At 39.6% G+C, this 18,629-nt stretch overlaps 1 protein-coding gene across 1 annotated transcript; it reads left to right on the top strand.

Moving 5' to 3' along the window:
- The first annotated feature begins 6,002 nt into the window (after window positions 1-6,002).
- Window positions 6,003-15,046, top strand: LOC120719271 (amphoterin-induced protein 3-like). The gene is made up of 2 exons (XM_040008364.1): window positions 6,003-6,919; window positions 8,596-15,046. Exon 2 carries the CDS (start codon window positions 8,638-8,640, stop codon window positions 9,997-9,999), a length of 1,362 nt encoding a protein of 453 aa, XP_039864298.1. The 5' UTR covers window positions 6,003-6,919; window positions 8,596-8,637; the 3' UTR covers window positions 10,000-15,046.
- The last annotated feature ends 3,583 nt before the right edge of the window (window positions 15,047-18,629 follow it).

Here is an 18,629-nt window from a genome sequence, read left to right as displayed (position 1 = left end):
AGAACAATTATGAAATGGTCTAATAAGAGTGATTTCTAATGAGCGATGTGAGCAATGTGAGAGTGACACCCCTTCCTCGGTGCAGCTAATCTATCTCATTGTCAAAATGTGAACATCCATTTCAGGATTACTCTCCCTTTAGCTGTTTGTGGTACCTACACTGAGACTGCTAAAGCAACTCAATTATAGTTTTGTTTATTTATACTAAGCCAAAATAGAGCATTTTTAATTCCATTGAATGCCATTTTATATTGCTTATTTCTTTACAGATTAACACCTTGGATTTTAAAATATGTGAGTGCTTAAAAAATTCTTGTTTATGCTTCTAGAAATTAACCAGTGGGTTCAAAAAACTATTTGGCTTGTAAAACCGTAGAAATAAGTGCCGTCAGGTGCTTTTGTCACTGGTGTGTAGATTTCTTTACAGAAGCCTGAAACCCTGTATAAACAGTCTAATAATCATCTAACATGCATATATTATGTGGGTTTTAAGAGCCATTTTCTGCATGATAAGTGCTTTTACTTCTCCTTCTGTGAGTATTTTTTGAAAACAAACCCCTAAAACAAGACAGACTCACATAACATATTCATTGTCTTTTTGCATCTTTTTTTTTTTAAAGTAATTAATTTCCATGCAAAATGCACAAAGTAACTCTGAATAAAAGACCCTTTCTAAAGTTTTGACACCTCATCTGCTTTGCTACAAATTAAGTCCAAATTCAGTATTTCCCCCTCCTGTGCACGGAAATACTTCTGAACCAGGGCAAAGTTGGAAATGGTTCCAGAAGACCAACTATCTATTCTGCTAGCTTCAGCACTCAATAGCTCTGTGATTAAAGCCAGTCCATTTTATCGATTGAAGTGGAAGGAGAAAAAAACCCCAGAACCTTTCAACATTTCAGTCTCCACTTCTCCATCTGTAAAAGTGGTGGAAAACCTTGACCATGTCCAGGCAATTTGGTCAGAGAGGGCCTCTCCTGTTGCACTCAGTGACTCTGGCCATGCTCTGTTACCTCATCTCATCAGCTGGGAAAGTATTTGTGCTTGTAGCTCCAGAGAAGGCGGCCACGAGTTAAATTGAGTTACCTGTTCGGAGATGGTTTCATTTTCCACGGATGGCCCCGGAGAGCCTTGATGGAACTGCTAACTGCTCATCACCCTTCATGTCCTCCAGTGTCTGTCTGAGCAGAGAGCAGCGACATGGCGACATCAGCAGCGTGGCTCAGGTGGCACGGACAGCTGGCCGCAGGATCCATCACACTAGCTCAACTGTGGAGTGCAGTCAGATAAATCTGCTCCAAATAAACATTGCTGTTTCCATCTTTCACTGACGTGAAGCAACATTCTACTTCTCCACTTGCCATCTCTTTTCTTAATAAGCGAACACAAGCTGCGGTCTGATGAAGCCCCGGCGTTTCTCAACTTCAGTCATTCATTACAGAACAGAAGTGGTCATGCATGAGAACACACCCATACATGCAATCAGACATTTTAGATAAGTGGGCAGCGGATTCCCTCAGTAATGAGATAATGATTAATTCTATGGCTGTGATTTATATGAGAGGTCTATATTATGTAGGTTAATCCTCATTGATTTGGGTATAATGGATTTTCTAAGATATGTCAATCTCTCATAAGTGATATTGAAGGGTAAAAGGCTAGAGGCCTGACTCATGTCCTGTCTGTCTGGGTTGATAACCAAGGGGCTGGAGATGAAAGGCGGAGAGGAAAGGTGTAAAGAACTGATGTATGGAGATAAAAGTTGAGAGGATAAACGAAAGGCGAGAAATAAACGATGAGAGGGGATGAGGCAAGAAGTGAAGGAATGGAACAGAAGGAAGGTTTGCCAGGAGAGCGGGGAGGAGGGGGGGCAAGCGGAGATATGGAAACTGAGGAGAGAAACAAGAGATGACAGAAACAGGAAAAAAGAAGGGGATGAGAGGATAACAGATAAAAGAGCAGGGGATGAGCAGAGAGCCAGCCACCCCACAGTCACGTCACACAATTTACTATGTTCTGGCCCATAATGTTTTATAGCACAATCATTGATAGCACAGTAGTCAGTAGCGATCTCATTTCACAACCCATATCCTTCAGTAATGTGAACACAAAGGGAGAAGCAGAGCTATTAGCAGTGTCCAGTAGTCATCCGCTGCTACTCATGCATAATTGGCTTTCATGGAAGGAAGCAAGAAAGGGTAAACAGCAAGCAATCATATTAACTCCTGCGAATCCTAATTGAAATCCGTTAACAATCAACAGAGATAATAGAGGCTGAGGAGACATGGGCAGTTCACACCCCGAGCCCTCTGTCTGCTCTTCATATACTGATACGCATCAAGACGTGTTATTATGATAATCGATAGTTACGCTTGTACTCGACGGTCGTGTAAACACCAAACATCTGAGCATGAAAGCAGTGAGGTGAGATTTCACCTCAGTGAGGGATAATTTTTCAAATTTAAATTTGTTCTCTTTTCCGCCCGCCTCACACTCTGCAAGATTCAAGCGGGTTTAAAAATCGAACGATGTCCAGAACTGTCAGTGGTTTTTTTTTTATGCAATCAACAAAATTGCACTATTAAAACAAGATCAATATTAATTTCATAACTGTCTGTTAAATACGGAGCCAAAGCAGGCACACAGTAATTTAGCTTAGCATAAAAAAAGCGCTGGAAGCACTGGGAGCCAGCAAGGCTAGATTACCACCTTGTTTTATCAAGTTATCCATCATGTGTTTAATATGTGCAGCTTGGATATGAAGTAAACAATATGCTAAATGAATTAAATGAGTGAGTTTCCACAAGGCAAGGCTAGTAATTTTTCACCATTAAACTAAGCTAACTGTTGCTGATTCAGGCAACATGCACGAAATATACACAAGACAGTCACTATCCAGAACTGAACCAATACATAAAGGCTGCTTTGACTGCATCATTATTAAAGTACTGTGTGTCTTCTATCAAGTTTTATTCAGTGTTATCATGTAAATGCTACAGATTAATGCTTTCAATCAATGTTATTTAATTTGTAGAAGTGTTAATTCTAATAAGAAAACATAACAAAAATACTGTAACTGGAATGTTAAAGTCTTAAACCACTAGATGGGGTGCTTGTCTCTTCACAGTTACAGTCACTTTATGCAAGAGACTGGATGAATGAAGAACATTTCAAAGTGGAGATAGTCATGTTGTGCCTAAGTATGCTGTGTTTGTGATTCAGATTATGCAACGTGAAACAAAAGAAAACTCACCAGGTTGTGGGAGCTTTGAGTAAGATATTCTTGAATAATGCACTGCAATCACAGTGAACACAGAACATATGGAGCATCTGAGCAGCTCCTCGTGACAAGCAAACAGTCTCATACTGCCTGCAACTCCTTTTCAGCAAAGAACTCATCCAGACTGCAAATTCGCCCGGGGAGAGAAAAGAAATAAAATACAACGCTCCAAATCTTTACCCAGGCACTGACTCATTTATATTTGAGAACCTGGCTGCCAGCCATGCTAACAAAAAGCTGTTGAAAGACACTGAACAAGGGTGCACCTATTCAGGTTCAAAGGTTCACAACTGGCACACAGAGGTAGTGGAAACACTTCATCTGCGGGACTTGGGAGGTCATGTCGGACTTTCCTGCGCAATAATGTGAGAGTCAAACCTGCTTTTGTGTCTCAACCTAACCTGTCACAATGTCAGTCATTTATTCAGCGATTGACTCTCAGTTTGACATGACTTATTTCACCTGATTTTCCTTCACTTTAGCTTGTTTTTCAAATCACATCACCAAATGTTTTGTGATATTAACATATTTTTCATTTAGGACTCACGCTGGAGTGTTTTTCGCTCTGCAGTGTGACATATCCTTCGGAGAGATGTTTTATTTTTGTGTTGTTTGTGTAATGTTGTTTACCTGTGTTCATCTTTCTTTTTGCCTATCTTTGTCAGGTTTTTCTTGAAAGAGATGTTTAATCTCAGCGAGGTTTTTCTGAACCAAGGTATTATTTTTAAGTAAGAGGAAGTATAATAACAAAAGAAGTCTGAAATAGTCTTTTCTACATCCCCGCATGTCTTTAATGTTCAACAAAAATATTCTTCTTACATCTGAGAATTTAAAGCTTTATATTATCGACTCTTAGCGAGCTTTGCAGTTTCTCAAGGGCAAGATAAGAGCAGACGTTTCGCTGTGCACCACTGCGTTTCTTTTTTTTCCCCTTTCCCCCTTCCCTGCAGCAGATGGTAAAGAGAAAAAAAATCACTTTCTGCTGGGGGCAGGATGCATCAGGGTCAGAGTTTAAGCTTTGAGGTCCACTCTGAACCTGGCTGACTTGACAAGCGTATTTTGCATTGGCTGAGTCCAATCACATATATGAGAAGGAGGGAGGCAGGATTTGCGAAGCAGCTGGATACAAAGATACTGATTAGATTAGGGATTTTACAGAACAGCGGGCTGAAGCAACAGACACCAGCCTGACAACAGACGCACACCGGAACATGCAGAGACAAATAAAGACTCCCAAAAAGATCTGCAGGCAATGTCAAGTGGAAAAAAGGTGGAAGAGATGAAGAAGGTGCTAAAAGTGACATTCCAGGGGACATTCTGTTAAAAGTACACAGACTATTACTGTATGATGAGAGACAATCAGCAGAAAAGGGCAAAAATAATTGTTTTGCAATTTAGGAGAATAAGCTGCTTAGACGCTCAACTCTTTTTCTTTTGTTTACCTCGTCATGCTTTGATTGAATTGATCTTGGAGGACAGTGATAAATGAGTGCAAACAATGAAGTCGTTTTACTTCTTGGGAGTCAAAATCAAAAATAATAAGGTACCACAATTGTTCAAACCACATCAAGAGCAGCAAAACAAGGGCCTGCCTGAGCAAAAGAATACGTTCCCCACACAGTTACACCGAAGCTAAAACCAAATGCTGCCAGTGACATCACACTGGCACAATCATGCACCTAATTTAAAGCCTCATATGCCAAAACCATGAATCATTATCAGCTTATGCACACTCTGGTTTATAGGTCATGTGTGATCCCCTTATAATCAGGGACTTGGGGACTAACACTACAGCAATACATTCAGCAGCCCATTCAACAAACGGTGCTAGGAGTGTTACATAACACCTTAAAACAATCAATGAAAGGTGAATATTTAAAAAGCTATCGAGATTAAGGCTTTCTTTATAGTAGGACAAGGTTCAATTTGCAGGCAAATAGACAAATTACTAAGAGAGCCATTTGAGCCACATTACAAGCCCACGTAAACATAACACCTACAAGAAGGGCCTGTTTAGAATCCATTCCTAACATATCTCAAATGTACACGTGTGGGTGTATGTATTTCTTACATGTTGCAGCCAAGCTGATGACTAGCCCTGGGACAAGATTGTGTCATTGCTTTTTCATTTCAGCACAAACACAGCCAAATGTGTTTTCTTCATGCTCAACCCATTTATAAAAACAAAAAAAAAAAAACCCAAACAAACTAAGGAGCAGGTTTTTAAATCGATCTCTTGTTGAACTTAACATTCCTCCTTAGTCGTTCTCATCCACATTTCTGTGGACACCGACATCTTTCTCCATTACCCCACCGTCTGAGAAGTGAAGCCCATCCAGCGAGTTTGAATCCGTGGGGAATCAGGTTATGTGCCTCTGCAAAGTGAGTGAGTGAGTGAGTGGGAGTCGGTTAAAGCCCCGAGCACTTGCACAGAGGGAGGTGGTGGGTTGGGGCTAGCAGAGAGGAGGTGGCTGCTGGGAGGCAAAGCTAATTCACTGTGACAGAAACCAGAGCTGTCAGGACCACCATGACCAAGCACCATGGACAGCATATATCCAGTCAAACCCACAGCCAAGAGATGGGAACGGAGCGATGTTGGAGTTCAGAAAGAAAGCAGAGGATGTACTGCATAAGGCACTTAGAGGAAGAGTGAATGTGTGCATATTCGGGGGCAGGAGGAAGCTAATGTCGATCGACTTAAAACCACTCAAATAGACGCAGAGCACACAGGTGAGGAAAAGACCCGATGAGCCTGAAAGCCTTCAAAATACACCAAAAGATGAAGAGGGTTTCCAAGCTCACAGAAAAAACAGGTGTATTTACAGCATTAAGAAAACCAGCACTAAGACACAGTCACACATACTCAAAGAAAAACAAAAAAACAAAAACACATCGAGCACAGCCAAGTTTCATGCCCCTGGGATTACTGGTGAAAGGTTACCGGATAACACATGCAATATTCATGTGTAAAGCTCCTGGGCTCTGCTAATATGTTAGTAAGCAAAATCATACAAATCTACTAGCACACTAACAGATCAGTGTGGGAAAACTGATATTGGTTAAAAATGGAGAAAGAGAGACAGAGAGAACGAGGAGGGCAGCCACCAGCATGATTACTTAATGATGAGAGAGGGAGACACAAGACTGGTCTCTAAATGACACGGAGAAGGAGGGGGGATTGTGGGAGATTAACTGAGCTCTGTGCTGTTTGTTATACACTGCAAAGCACCGCAGGATGTTTCTCGAGCGGCACTCTCATTTGGGAAGAGGAGAAAAAGCCTGCTAGGGGGACCTTAAAGTTAGCTGAGGAGAACGGCGGGAGCCGTGAATTATTCCTTGAGCGCCTTGGGAGGAGGATCCGAAAGGAGATAAGGATTAGACAGCTATGTTGTGGGTATTCATTGATGGGGATACAACTCTGAAAGCGGGAAAACGAAAGAAAGTTGGAGTCTCGTATTGTCGCTAAGCAGTTTATTTTGGATTTGTGGTTTGGCCGTGTGTTCCTTTCTTCATTTTATTTTTTTGGAAGGGAGAATGAGATTAACTATCTGAACAAAATTGCTCACTTGTCTGGGAGTAGTGTGAACTTTTCTCCTTTTGAGCTTTTAATTTCATAAAGACTTAAAAACATTTTTGAAGGTAAAGTATGTCCACACTATGCTTTCACAATGTGCTGAAAAGTTTTTAATTATATAGAGCTGTGGTGATTAGTCAGTTTATGAATTTGGTGATTAAAGGGAAATTAGTTGGCATTTATTTTCTGTAAGTTTGGTATAGATGAGTTGTTAGAGTTCAGAGGTATTGAACTGAAAAAAGCTTTATGTCGCAGGCTGAAAGACACTTTTCTGCTGTGATTGCAGATAATCTCAGTTTACGTCTGCCTTTTTTAAAGTTTTGGCTTTGGCCTCTTTGTTAGCTGCTGAATGCTCAGTTAATAAAACACAACAATCGACGTGCCAAGAAACAATAAAAATAATTGTCATTTAGAGACAGTGATTACTGTGTATACAGGTCCGCGTGTAGCTGGACAAGAACACCGTTTTCACAATTTAGACTGTGCACATTCAATGGATTTTAAATGAAGCAATCAAGATGTGATTGCACTGCACTTTCAGCTTTAATTCAAGGGTGTAAGCAAAAACATTGCCTTAACCATTTAGAAATTACAGCCAATTTTATACACAGTCCTCCTTTTTCAAAGAATTAGGTTTAAGCGAGCCAACTGAGCAGTTCATGGTTGGTCAGTTTACACGTTATTCATGACAAATTAAGAAACTGATTTTAAGTGTTTGGTTTGGGTTAAGTATTTTTATTGTGTAGCCGTTTATTGAAAAGATGTGAACATGGAAAATAAGAGGTCATCATTAGACTCGAAAAACAGAAACAAAACAAATTATCAAGACAATAAGAGTAAATAACTGTAAGTGTATAGAGGTGTAACAGAGACTTTATAAAATAGCTGAAAACTATAGTCGATTTCTGTAGTAATACAGACTGTGGTACAAGTGAAAAGTATTTTTTTTAAAGAAAAAATACTTTTCGGGAAAACTCAGCATTGATTTTAAACGTGTTTTTATCTGTTCTGACTGACTGATTCTATTTTGAAAGTTAAATAAATTTTTAAAATATTCCAAAATAGGTACCCAGAGGGGTTTTAAGATAACGGCTGGCGAGACTTGCTTCTAAAACGACCTTGGTTGGACTTTTTGCGCAAGATCAGTGAAATGCTGCAGAATGGAACTTCACAACTGAATAATATAATATACTGAGAAAGAAGTCCCTGATCTCAGCTCACCTAAACATGATTTCTATCCAAAATAAAGACCGAACAAACATGCATGGTGATGTCTTCAAGTTCAGGCAGTCAAAAACAGTCTTCATATTTAAAAATGTCTAATTATTCAAAGACTTTAGGGGTCTGTGCAAATAGAATGACTATGGAAAAGATTTCATATTTGCAATATCTTTGCTAGAGCCTTTGAATAAAAAGATGAAGTTCTTGTCATTTAAAATCCCCTTTTGCTGATCTACAGAGGCATAATCACTAAATAGAGGAATAAGTAGTCTGCATGAATCTGACTGTTGAAACATTTGAAAATATCCCAGCATGAGGATTTCTTATTCCAAAGCATTCCAGATATTTTATATAGAGTTAAAAGGATTCATGGTCACTAAAGTGAACCATTTCATCTTCTACTGTACCACAGATACTGAGAGCTCCAGTATGGCTGAACAGCTCAAAGCCTGAAACACTTGAAAATAGGATACCCTTCTCATATATCACCCTGTTTCTCATTTGATTCTTATCTTTTCAGGGAGAACCAAAGGGATTAGAAACCTTGAAGGATTCAAAAACCATGACCTGCGGACTAAGTCCAAGCCTTCTCTTGGCGCTGCTCTGTTTTCTCCACAGCACTGAGGAGACCTGCCCCTCCGTGTGCCTCTGTATATCCGATGCAGTAAGCTGTAGCTCCAGCGGACTTACCAAGCTACCTCACTCCCTGCCCTCTTTCTCTATAAGTCTCGACCTCAGCCACAACCATGTCTCCTGGCTGAGTCCAGGCTGCTTCAACGGGATGTCCAGGCTGGAAAACCTGCTGATGGCGCACAATCAACTCAAAGCCCTGAATCCTGGAACTTTTCAAAACGTCTCTGGTCTCAGGCACCTTGACCTGTCCTCCAATAAGTTTCGTGCGGTAGAGCAGCACTACTTTCAGGGGCTTTGGAGGCTGGAGGAGCTCCTTCTCTTCAATAATAAGATTGCACGGGTAGAGGCCGGCACACTGAGTGGCCTGAGCAGCTTAAAAAAGGTCTATTTCAGCCTCAACCAAATCACAGACTTTCCTTTCTTCTCAATCCAAGATCACACTCATCCATTCCTGAGCATGTTAGATCTCTCATCCAACCGACTGACCCATCTGCAATGGGAGGATGTGAAAGCTTTACCCAGGTTGGTGCAGCGGGGCCTGTATCTCTACAACAACTCTCTGATCTGTGACTGCTCCATGTACAGCGTGTTTTGGCACTGGGACCTGAGGGGCTATGACTCAGTGAGGGACTTTAAGGAGGAGCATATCTGCTTCATTAACGGAGACCTACGATCGTCTATCCAATTTCTACAACAGAACCGATTCTTCCTCAACTGCACTGTGGAAAAACCTGTTTTGCAGCCCGTAACAGTTCTCCTTTCCAACGTGTTGGTTTCAGAGGGAGAAAGGATGCGTCTAGACTGCCAAACATCCCTGACGAGCACAGATCTCTCCTTTACGTGGCTCTCCCCAAGCAAGGGGCACATCACCAAGGCCAACATAGATGACAATCTAATTAACCTGCTTCCTAATGGTACTTTGGAGATCCGAGCAACCAAGGTCAATGACTCGGGACTGTATGTGTGCACAGCTGTGGATATTAAACAGGCACTGAATGCAACTCGGGAGGTGAACGTGACGGTGCTGCTGCCCACGGCAGAGTTATTCAACACCGGCTACACAACGCTGCTCGGCTGTATGGTGACTACAACGATTATCTTCATCTACCTTTATCTGACTCCATGTCGCTGCATCTACTGCAAACGGTCAAAGCAGTATGAGTCAAGCAGTCTATCTTCTACCCTCTTCCACTCTACAAGAGACCAGACCAAAAGCCAAACTAATAAACACGTAGCCTTCATTGACCCGGTGATGAATGAAGAAGGAACAGATTGGTCTCTGGAAAGCTGAAGTTTTTTTTCCACATCTCCTTTCCATCTGTCAGATGCAGTTAAGAGGCATCCTGAACAAAAAGAAGAAAGAGAAAAAAAGCAATATCTCCTGTTTCAATTCTCCTCTTTCTGCCATGTGGCCAGGTAGTCGGAATGAAAGTTTCAACTTTGCTTTATACCCGCAACGTACTGACACCACCAAATCACAGCGGAGCCATTATCAGTCCTTAAAATCAGCTAATAATTTCTCCGTGCTCAGCTACAGCACTAGGGGGAATATTTCTCATGGGATCTGAGAATGAATCTGGCTTCCCTTTCAAAGTTTTGAAGATGGATTAGTTCCCCCCACTCCCAAAAAAAAAAATGCAAGTGAATGACTGTACTGACTGCTGGAACTAAGATCAGTTTGCACACCTTACCTGGATTGAGGTTTTATAGATAGTGTAGAGCAGATAAGTGCTAGCACTGCATAAACTAAAGATAAATTTAAAAATGAAATGCAATATACACCCTATATCCCCTAATGTGTAGCTTGAACATGTAGCACCAGCTCCTGAAAACTTCATATCCTCATTTTCCTAAACTGCTTATGTCTGATTTTTTTTATTATTTTAGTAATCTTTTTTTTTTTTCAGAAGCCATAGCTTACAGCAAAAATTTAAAAATCTTATCTAGCTCAAAACAGAGGTGCATCCTGCAGTGAGCCATCATAAATATACATGTTTCATATAAACCTGTTGCATTAATCTGGCAGGGGAAAAAAAGATCTGCATGCTGCTTATCTGGCAAAGAGCAAAGTGTAGAAATCAGGAGTGTCAACAACCCAGACAAAAAGCAGCAACTGGCCTGCTCTTCAAAGACAGCATCTTTTTTTGATCAAACACAGCAGAGCACTTTGAACACTGCAGAATAAACACAACCACTAAATTTTGACTGAAGTGACAAATTCTTCAAGCAGCTGTGACTCAAACCCTGAAGGTGGCATTACTTTGTATAGCTTTGTTCTTACTGTTTGGTGTTTTGTGTTTTTGTGCGTGCTTTTTTTTTTTTTGTTTCGACTGAAGTGACTGAATATTGTTTGTTTGTTCTTTTTTTTAATTCAGCAAAACATGCTTCAAATGACAGAATTACACACTCCAACAACAGAGATGAAAGATGCTAAAGAAAAGATTCCCATGCGCCGCACTGAAGGAACATAAAGTACGTGGGTGAGAGGGTTTTTCCTGCATAAAGACATTTTTGGCACACCCCCCGCAGAGGTTTTTAGCCAGCCCCCAAAGGAAAATCAACCAGCACCAAATGATTAAGGGACTGAGAATAAAAGTAGCAATTTAAATCCTCTCTAAAAGAGCTTAATAACACTTTATCAAACAACTACTCAACAAGCAACGTGTCTTTTGAATTCCAGGGGTCAGGTCCCCTCTAGTCCACAGCTTTACAATCTTTTAGAACTCATTCAAACCAATTTTGTTCATTGGATTTCATTTACTCAACCCTGCATCAGCATATTGGCCGCATTTTATCAAATGGTCGGAAAAAAGCCTGAAAATGCACATTTTTCTTATGACTTATGGCCTCTACCGTATGTAGATCAATCAGGCTTTATTGCTGCGTATAGTCACCCCACAAAGGCCGTTTCAGAGCCTAGAAAAAACCCTGAGGTTGACTGCATAAAAGAGCTAAGACAGCATATAGCTGGTCGATGATGAAGGGAACCCTGCCGAGACAAACAGCAGCCTCAAAAGAAACAAATCAATTTTCTTCAAGTCTAAGCATCCATAATGTTTTAAGATTGTAGCTTAATCTTAATAAAAACACTGGGTGGGACTAGGGATTGCATCAAGATTGAAAAGGATCAGATGTAATCCTTCATATAATGTCAGGAACAAGTCATCAGTAACTGCGTGTTTTACAAAGCAGAGCTTGTCATTGGAGTTAGGGCCTTTGATTATTTTGAAATCCTTAATTAAAACATGACTCATTTTAAGATAGAGGCGACTAATATTGTTGTGCAGCTTATATGTAAATTCAAGTTCAAAAGGAGGTGGGAAATCTGATATCAAATGGCCAACGGTGCATGAAAGTGGAACAGACTGGCTCTTTGACAGCGATGAGTTTCATCAGTATTAAACTCACAGGGATTAACCCAAAAAAATTCGTGAGACTAAGGCTGCATCCATAATAACACTTTTTTTGTTTTATTTTAGAACAATGAAAATAACTTTGGTTTTAGAACAGCTTACAAAATAATCTCTGAATATACTAACACGGCTGTAAATGGACATAATATTGTGCATTCACAACATGGGCGTGTGTGTATCAGCGTAAACAGGAAGGAGAGGACTGGGTGCTGGGAGAAGAATACTGAAAAGGATGCACAACAGCGGGGAAAAGTTAGGGAAAGGTTTTTTTAACTGACGGATGATGAGGTAGAAAGTAATACACGAGCATATGGTGTTCATGGACAAAGCAGTAAAAGGTTACAATAAGAGTAATCGTAAAGTTTCTGCCTGCCCAGATACCTACGAAGGATTAGGAGGGATTAGGAGAATTAGGGCCAAAATAATACAAGTATTAAATTTAAAGGACTTTTTTATCTTGTGGTTTTTTATTATAAGGATAAAGTCAAAATTTTGTAACATTTCAAGAATAAAGTATAACAAGTTAGAAAAAAGTTGTTTAGATTCAAACTACACCTGCTAGTAATTGGCAACATCTACAAAATAGTCTTCTTCTTTCAGCTGCTCCTCTTAGGGGTCACAATGGTGGATCATCTGCCCCCAATTCACCTTATCCTTAGCAACCAACCCTCTGCATGCCCCTCTTCACTGCATCCATGGACCTCATCTGTGGTCTTTCACTTTTCATCCTGCCTGGCAGCTCCATAATAACCATCCTGTGCCCAAAATATCCATGAACTTTCCTCTGTGCATGTCCAAACCATCTCAGCCTTGCCTCACTAACTTTGTCATGATTGCCCCTGCCAAATGCCTTGCATATATTAAGATAAATCATACTTTAGACTTAGTAATGGGGATATTATTTCACTTTTAGCACATAAAGTGTGGTAATAACTACTAGATCTATGAGAGCTGACTTTATTTTTGACATTACCACTTTATTCTCAAAGTAGCACCTGAACTTTATAAAATTATGGGGTTTTTTTCTAATTATAAAATAAAGTCAGTAGCGTTTCCTGAAGTTTGAATTTTAAGGGTCCTTTATTGATGATGCTGTGTGGACCTTAGTCAGAAACGATGAGCCGTGATAGATCACCGTGCTATAATGCACTACTCTATTCATGACACCATCACTGATCGAGTATCAAACGTTTTCAGTGTGGTAAGCATCATTTCTCAACAAAGATTACATAAGACGCTGCTGTGCGCCTGTATGATGTAACGTCTTGTATCTTGTTTTTCAGACACAGTGTACTAGAAACATTAAATGGTGCGATGAGTTGGAGTGAGATTTCAGGAGATTACCACAAGGATAAAAAACCAGGTTCTTGGTGAATTGCACTGTTTTTAAATCCTTCTAATCCGCTCTCTGACACAGCAAACACAGCTGGGTTGGGATTTATTGTTTTTCTCATATGATTAGATTAGATTAACAGGTTAAAACAAAGAGGACATGTTGTGAGCTTTTCATGGAGGGCTTTCCATTTCGCCGAGGGTCCACAGGTGATCCTGGTTATGCAAGCTCACTCCAGCTTTAGGAAATCAACCTCAGTGTAGGCAGGATGTCAGAGTCAGGATGAGCGAAGCTGGTATCCTAAAGCTATTTGGAATCCAGCATTTTATTTTAACCTTGTGACAACAAGTACTTAACTGATAATGGGAGGCCTCAACACTGCGTTGCAAAAATGGAATGAATGATTATTGTGCTTTTTCCAGTTCATTTCAGACATGAGGAGGTAGTCAAGAGGCAGATTTGGTTTGCCGAAATCAGGACCCTTCCAGCATTTCATGTTTTGTTTATACTAACATTTAACCGCTGATGGAAAGTCCTGATAATAACACTGTAAAATAAATAGCTAATTTCCAGCATACAAAAAAAAATGCAACCCTGTACAGCTCAGTCTTTTTGCTCCCTGCAAATCATCCCGAGGCATTCTGACAAATCACCCAGATGTAAAGGAAGCAACTCCTTAATGCTCGAAAAGATGTCCTTCTCCAAAGCGAAACACTCCATCAGGCCCAAATTAAAGCATGTACTTCCCCTTTCCAGATTAATTGTTTTCCCAAGTTCGACTGGGCTCCCAGGGATTCGAAATCATCTTAGTCAAGAATCTAATTACTGTGAAAGAGGAGTTTTAGTCTGAATAGCACGGGTTGAATTGCTTTCATTCGTGGAAGGCAGCCTTGACTGTCAACACAGGCTATTACTGAACTGTCAAAACAGTCATCAGGCAAGAGTGGAGGCATCCAGCTGTGTCAGATACATACTCATTTTTCAAATGCTGTGACACCCACAAACACACACTCCCTGTGTCACCTACAATCCTTATTTTATTCTAACTGGGCACCTAACTTGGAATATGCGCTTGTGAAAAGCTACTGACTAGGCTACATTATCTTTTTTTAGGAGGTAGGTCAGTTGCTTCCAAAAAAAGCCTAAAATAAATGCACACTGCTACACCAGACAACAGGCTGTTCATCATACCTCTGAGCTGAATGCGAATGCAAGCCACGTTCTGTGTTTTCAAAGCAGTGAAAAGCAGCGGGATTTCCAGCAGGGATCTGGTCTCAATCAGAGCACTGTGGAGTACATAGCATATGAATACTTCCTTAATCAGACCTACAGGCCCGTCACATTTCATTGCAAACAAATGAGTATATGCTCTTAAGCAGCATATTTTGGAGCAGTCTCCTGGCTCACTGTGTCTCACCAAGTAGAATTTAGATGGACATTATAGGATCTGACAATCAAAATGACCCAGTATGTTTCAAGTTTTATACCGCAGCCCATGACTACTTTTTTACAACACTGTCCTGTCTATTTATTCTTCCTTGGCATTCAGTTGTATTTTTTTCCCACTGGCTTTATTGTACCTGTATCATGCTGTACCGTTTCTTTTGTTATAACGTGTCATACTTGTCCACTAAAAGACAACAATAAACTTTGATGAAATCTGGCTTTATTATTTCTATTAAAAAAAAGACCTTAACTGTCAGAGACACTAGCGCTACCCAATCTGCAATACATTACAGTGTCACTGGTGGCAGACACTCACAACTGTGCTTTATGATACTATTTGCTACCATACTTACACAATGGCTCTGAGGATTGCAGTGTTGGTCAGTCTAAAACTCTGAAACATCTCAGCTATTATTTAATGGATTCCCATTACTTTTTGTACAGACCTCGAAGAAGTAAATCTGAAGATATTCGATTTTTGAGTGAAAGAAACAAGTACTGAATGGATGGCCATAGAAAAATGTTGCACACATCCAAGTCTGTTTAGGAATAACTCTTCTGATCCCCTGATCTTTCATCAGGCACGACTGTATGTTTCATTTGGTTTCTTACCAATTTTCTAAAGAACCAATGACAGTCACACTCAATTTTGTTAATTAGCAAATAATAGAGTGATGTTTGAATTTGAAATGATTAACGTCAGCGAGCTAGCATTATCTTTGTAAGCATGCACAGTCATGTGAGAAAAAGGGCTGGCAGCCCCCTCTCTGCTATTTACCCACTTAGATCCTAAGGATGCAGTGAGAGTGTGTTTAGATTTTCAGAATACTGCGCAAAATAGTGTGAAAACTTTTTTTTTTTCACATGAATGTAGCTAGAACTTCTGCTGTGTCCAAGTGCAGCCTCATAGTGTTGCCTGCAAGGCTGTCGTTATGGTATCGCCATGTTGGCTACATTTATAATCTTAATGTAGCTATATGTGATTGACGGAGACTCATAGAAGAGCACTGGATTACATTTTTTTCCTCTGCTGTGTTGTTTACATTGTTTTGTGCATCGCCTCAAAGGGCTTCATAAAAAAAGCTGTCTTTAAGCAACATTACTTCTCTCTGCTCAAGCTGCATTCTAATGTAATGTTTGCAATGTTGCCTTTAGGCTGCAAACTAAAGACAAGAAAAACTGCAGTGGAAGGAGGAATGGGTCTTCCATAATGTCAGGTAATGAGAGAAGGGGTACTGGTGTTACACTTGCTCATGAACAGAGGCAAGTTTGACTCTGGCCCAAATCCCTACATCCTGCAAAGGCACATCTACAAGGTAACACCTAAACCCAGAGATCTCTGCTGCTCACTGAACCCACAGGACCAATTTTAAAGCAATGGAAATACATACTTCTTTTGACCTGGTTCTTTCTTCCACAGTGTCCCATAATCCAATGAAAATTATTTTAAAGAATCAAGTGTATTATGTTCAAAATGATCACATTTTAGTGGTAAAAGATCTATTCAGATCAGAATTTTCAACTGAAATACCAACAGAGGTGGGATGCACATTTCCTCAAGAATGTACAAATTTAAGATGACTTATTTTTCAAATTAACTACATTTCAGAGAGAAATATTACATTTTAGCATAGATTTGGTGCAGTTCCTTTATTCTTAGGTCCATCTATTGCTTATCCAGATACAGGTGTTAAGTTTCTCTTATGGTCAAACACACCAGAACGGCTTCACATTCAAATTAAAATATTAAGCAATATTATAAAATGCATCATTAACTCACTTTAACATCCATTTTTATTTTTACTTTCTTATTTCTGTAACTACGACAATGCAGGACTTTTAGTTGTAAAGTATTTTATTAATAATATTAAGTGTAGTACAGTACAGGCACTTTAGCTTAAATAAAAGATCTGAAATGTTCTTCCTGCGCTGGGTGATAAAATATCAGTTTAAGAAATACTAAGTAAAAGTTCTTCCGTTCTGAATTGTACCTAAATCGACATACTGAAAGCACCAAAAGGTAGAAAAAGCAGAAGTCCTGATTCTGCAGAAAAAAATGGTTCCTCTGACAGAAATATTATTATTTATGACTTTTAATATTGATGCATCACTGCTTTACCAAACATTTTACTCTTGAACCTGCTACAGTGTGCTACTTTATTATACAAGGCTGGGTAGTTTTATCTGATAAAGCTGAAGTGCTGAGAGATGATTAATGCGGTAGCAAAGTTCTGCTATCCAAGTTTATGTTCATTTTTTTGACTCCTCTTACATCTTTGCCTCTCAAACAGTTATCTAAATGGAAACCAACTGACAGCTTGAGAGTGGAAATATCTTTTTTCTGGGTGGTGGAGACTTCACTCCTAGATTTTCTGAATGTGACAGGGTGTAGAAACCAGGCTTTGTTTTCGTCTGAAAAGCAATGAGAGTTGTCAAATGTAGTGGAGGGACTGGAAGTATAAAGAAGAATAAAACGGAAGTGCTTCAGTCAAGTACCTCATACAGGCTCTACTTTAGGGACTAAATGCACATAGTTGCGCTCCAAAATGCCTCTTGGTGACAAACTCATGAAAAATACGACAAACAGAGTGGATGAGAGCATTTTAACACGTTTCAGCTAAAACTAACCTGTTATTTTTGTTTTTGCCAAAAGCTTTTTTTCCTGTTCAGGTTTATTCATTGTTTTGCCCACATTCTTTGAAAGAAAATGCACCAAGACCTACTCTACTTGCTCTCTGTGCAGATAACTTAAGAGTCAGATATTTTTTCCTCGAACAAACAAGCTAAGGGGAACGAGGGAACGTGAGTAAAGACTTACATGAATCGATTAGCCAGGAACGAGCAGCTACTGTTAGCTTTAGCACAGTTTAAAATTTGTTATTACGGTGTCCAATTCTAAGAAAAGTAGATGCTTAAAATTATGAAAAATGTTTTAAAATAAAATATCCAATTTAATGCTTTAAAATGTCATGTTTTTTTTTATTTTTTAAAAACTATTTCTGTGGGGATTTCAAAATAAAAGTCTCAAGCTACTTTTTAGGCCGTGCTTTAAATGTCCTATTTTCAAAATAAAAACCTAACTTCAAACCTTTTAATTTTTTAACCTCTATGAGTTGCTTGAAATGATCATTTTTACAAACCTCAGCTATCATCTTTGATTTTTTTTTTTTCGTTACAACTCTTAGCAGCAACTAACAAAGGCTAGCAGCAGCAGCATATTCAATTGCATTTTTTCCATAACTTGCATAGTCAATTTTTTATTTTACGTAATGTGTATGTCCCTTTAAAAATCAGTAGAAGTCAGTCTGTTGTTTGTGCTTCATGCTCCAGAACCAAGCATACCTCTATGAGGCACACAAGCCTCAGAACTCCGCTCAATATTGCATTTATAGTGGTTATTTTAAGTATAAATAACCATGTGGAGAAGGTTGCTAAAAGAAATAATAAAAATACATCTTGCTCAGCATTTGTGTGACGGGTCTTAACCATAATTGATTTAGCAGGAAGAACTTATTTTCACATTTCCCTAAGCTTCCATTGCACAACTGGAATGAGGTTCTGTAGAAAAAGGTGCTGCTAACCCATTTCTTACATTAAAAGCAAACAGCGCCCCCTGGCGTTCCCCTCTATCAATAGCTGATGACACAACTCACTCATCGACCCTCTTAATGAGTCTTTCGGTTGTGACAGAGTTGAAGAGCTGGTCGCACTCCGTATGGAGCCTCAAAG

The sequence above is a fragment of the Simochromis diagramma genome, unplaced genomic scaffold (assembly GCF_900408965.1).
Source record: "Simochromis diagramma unplaced genomic scaffold, fSimDia1.1 OVJJ01000545.1, whole genome shotgun sequence".
NCBI classification, from domain to species: Eukaryota; Metazoa; Chordata; class Actinopteri; order Cichliformes; family Cichlidae; genus Simochromis; species Simochromis diagramma.
The sequence above is the reverse complement of the archived record's forward strand: the minus strand, read 5'-3'. Positions and strand labels throughout refer to the sequence as shown.

Coding starts and splice junctions, on each gene's coding strand:
- LOC120719271 (XM_040008364.1), top strand. CDS start 8,638: ATGACCTGCGGACTAAGTCCAAGCCTTCTCTTGGCGCTGCTCTGTTTT.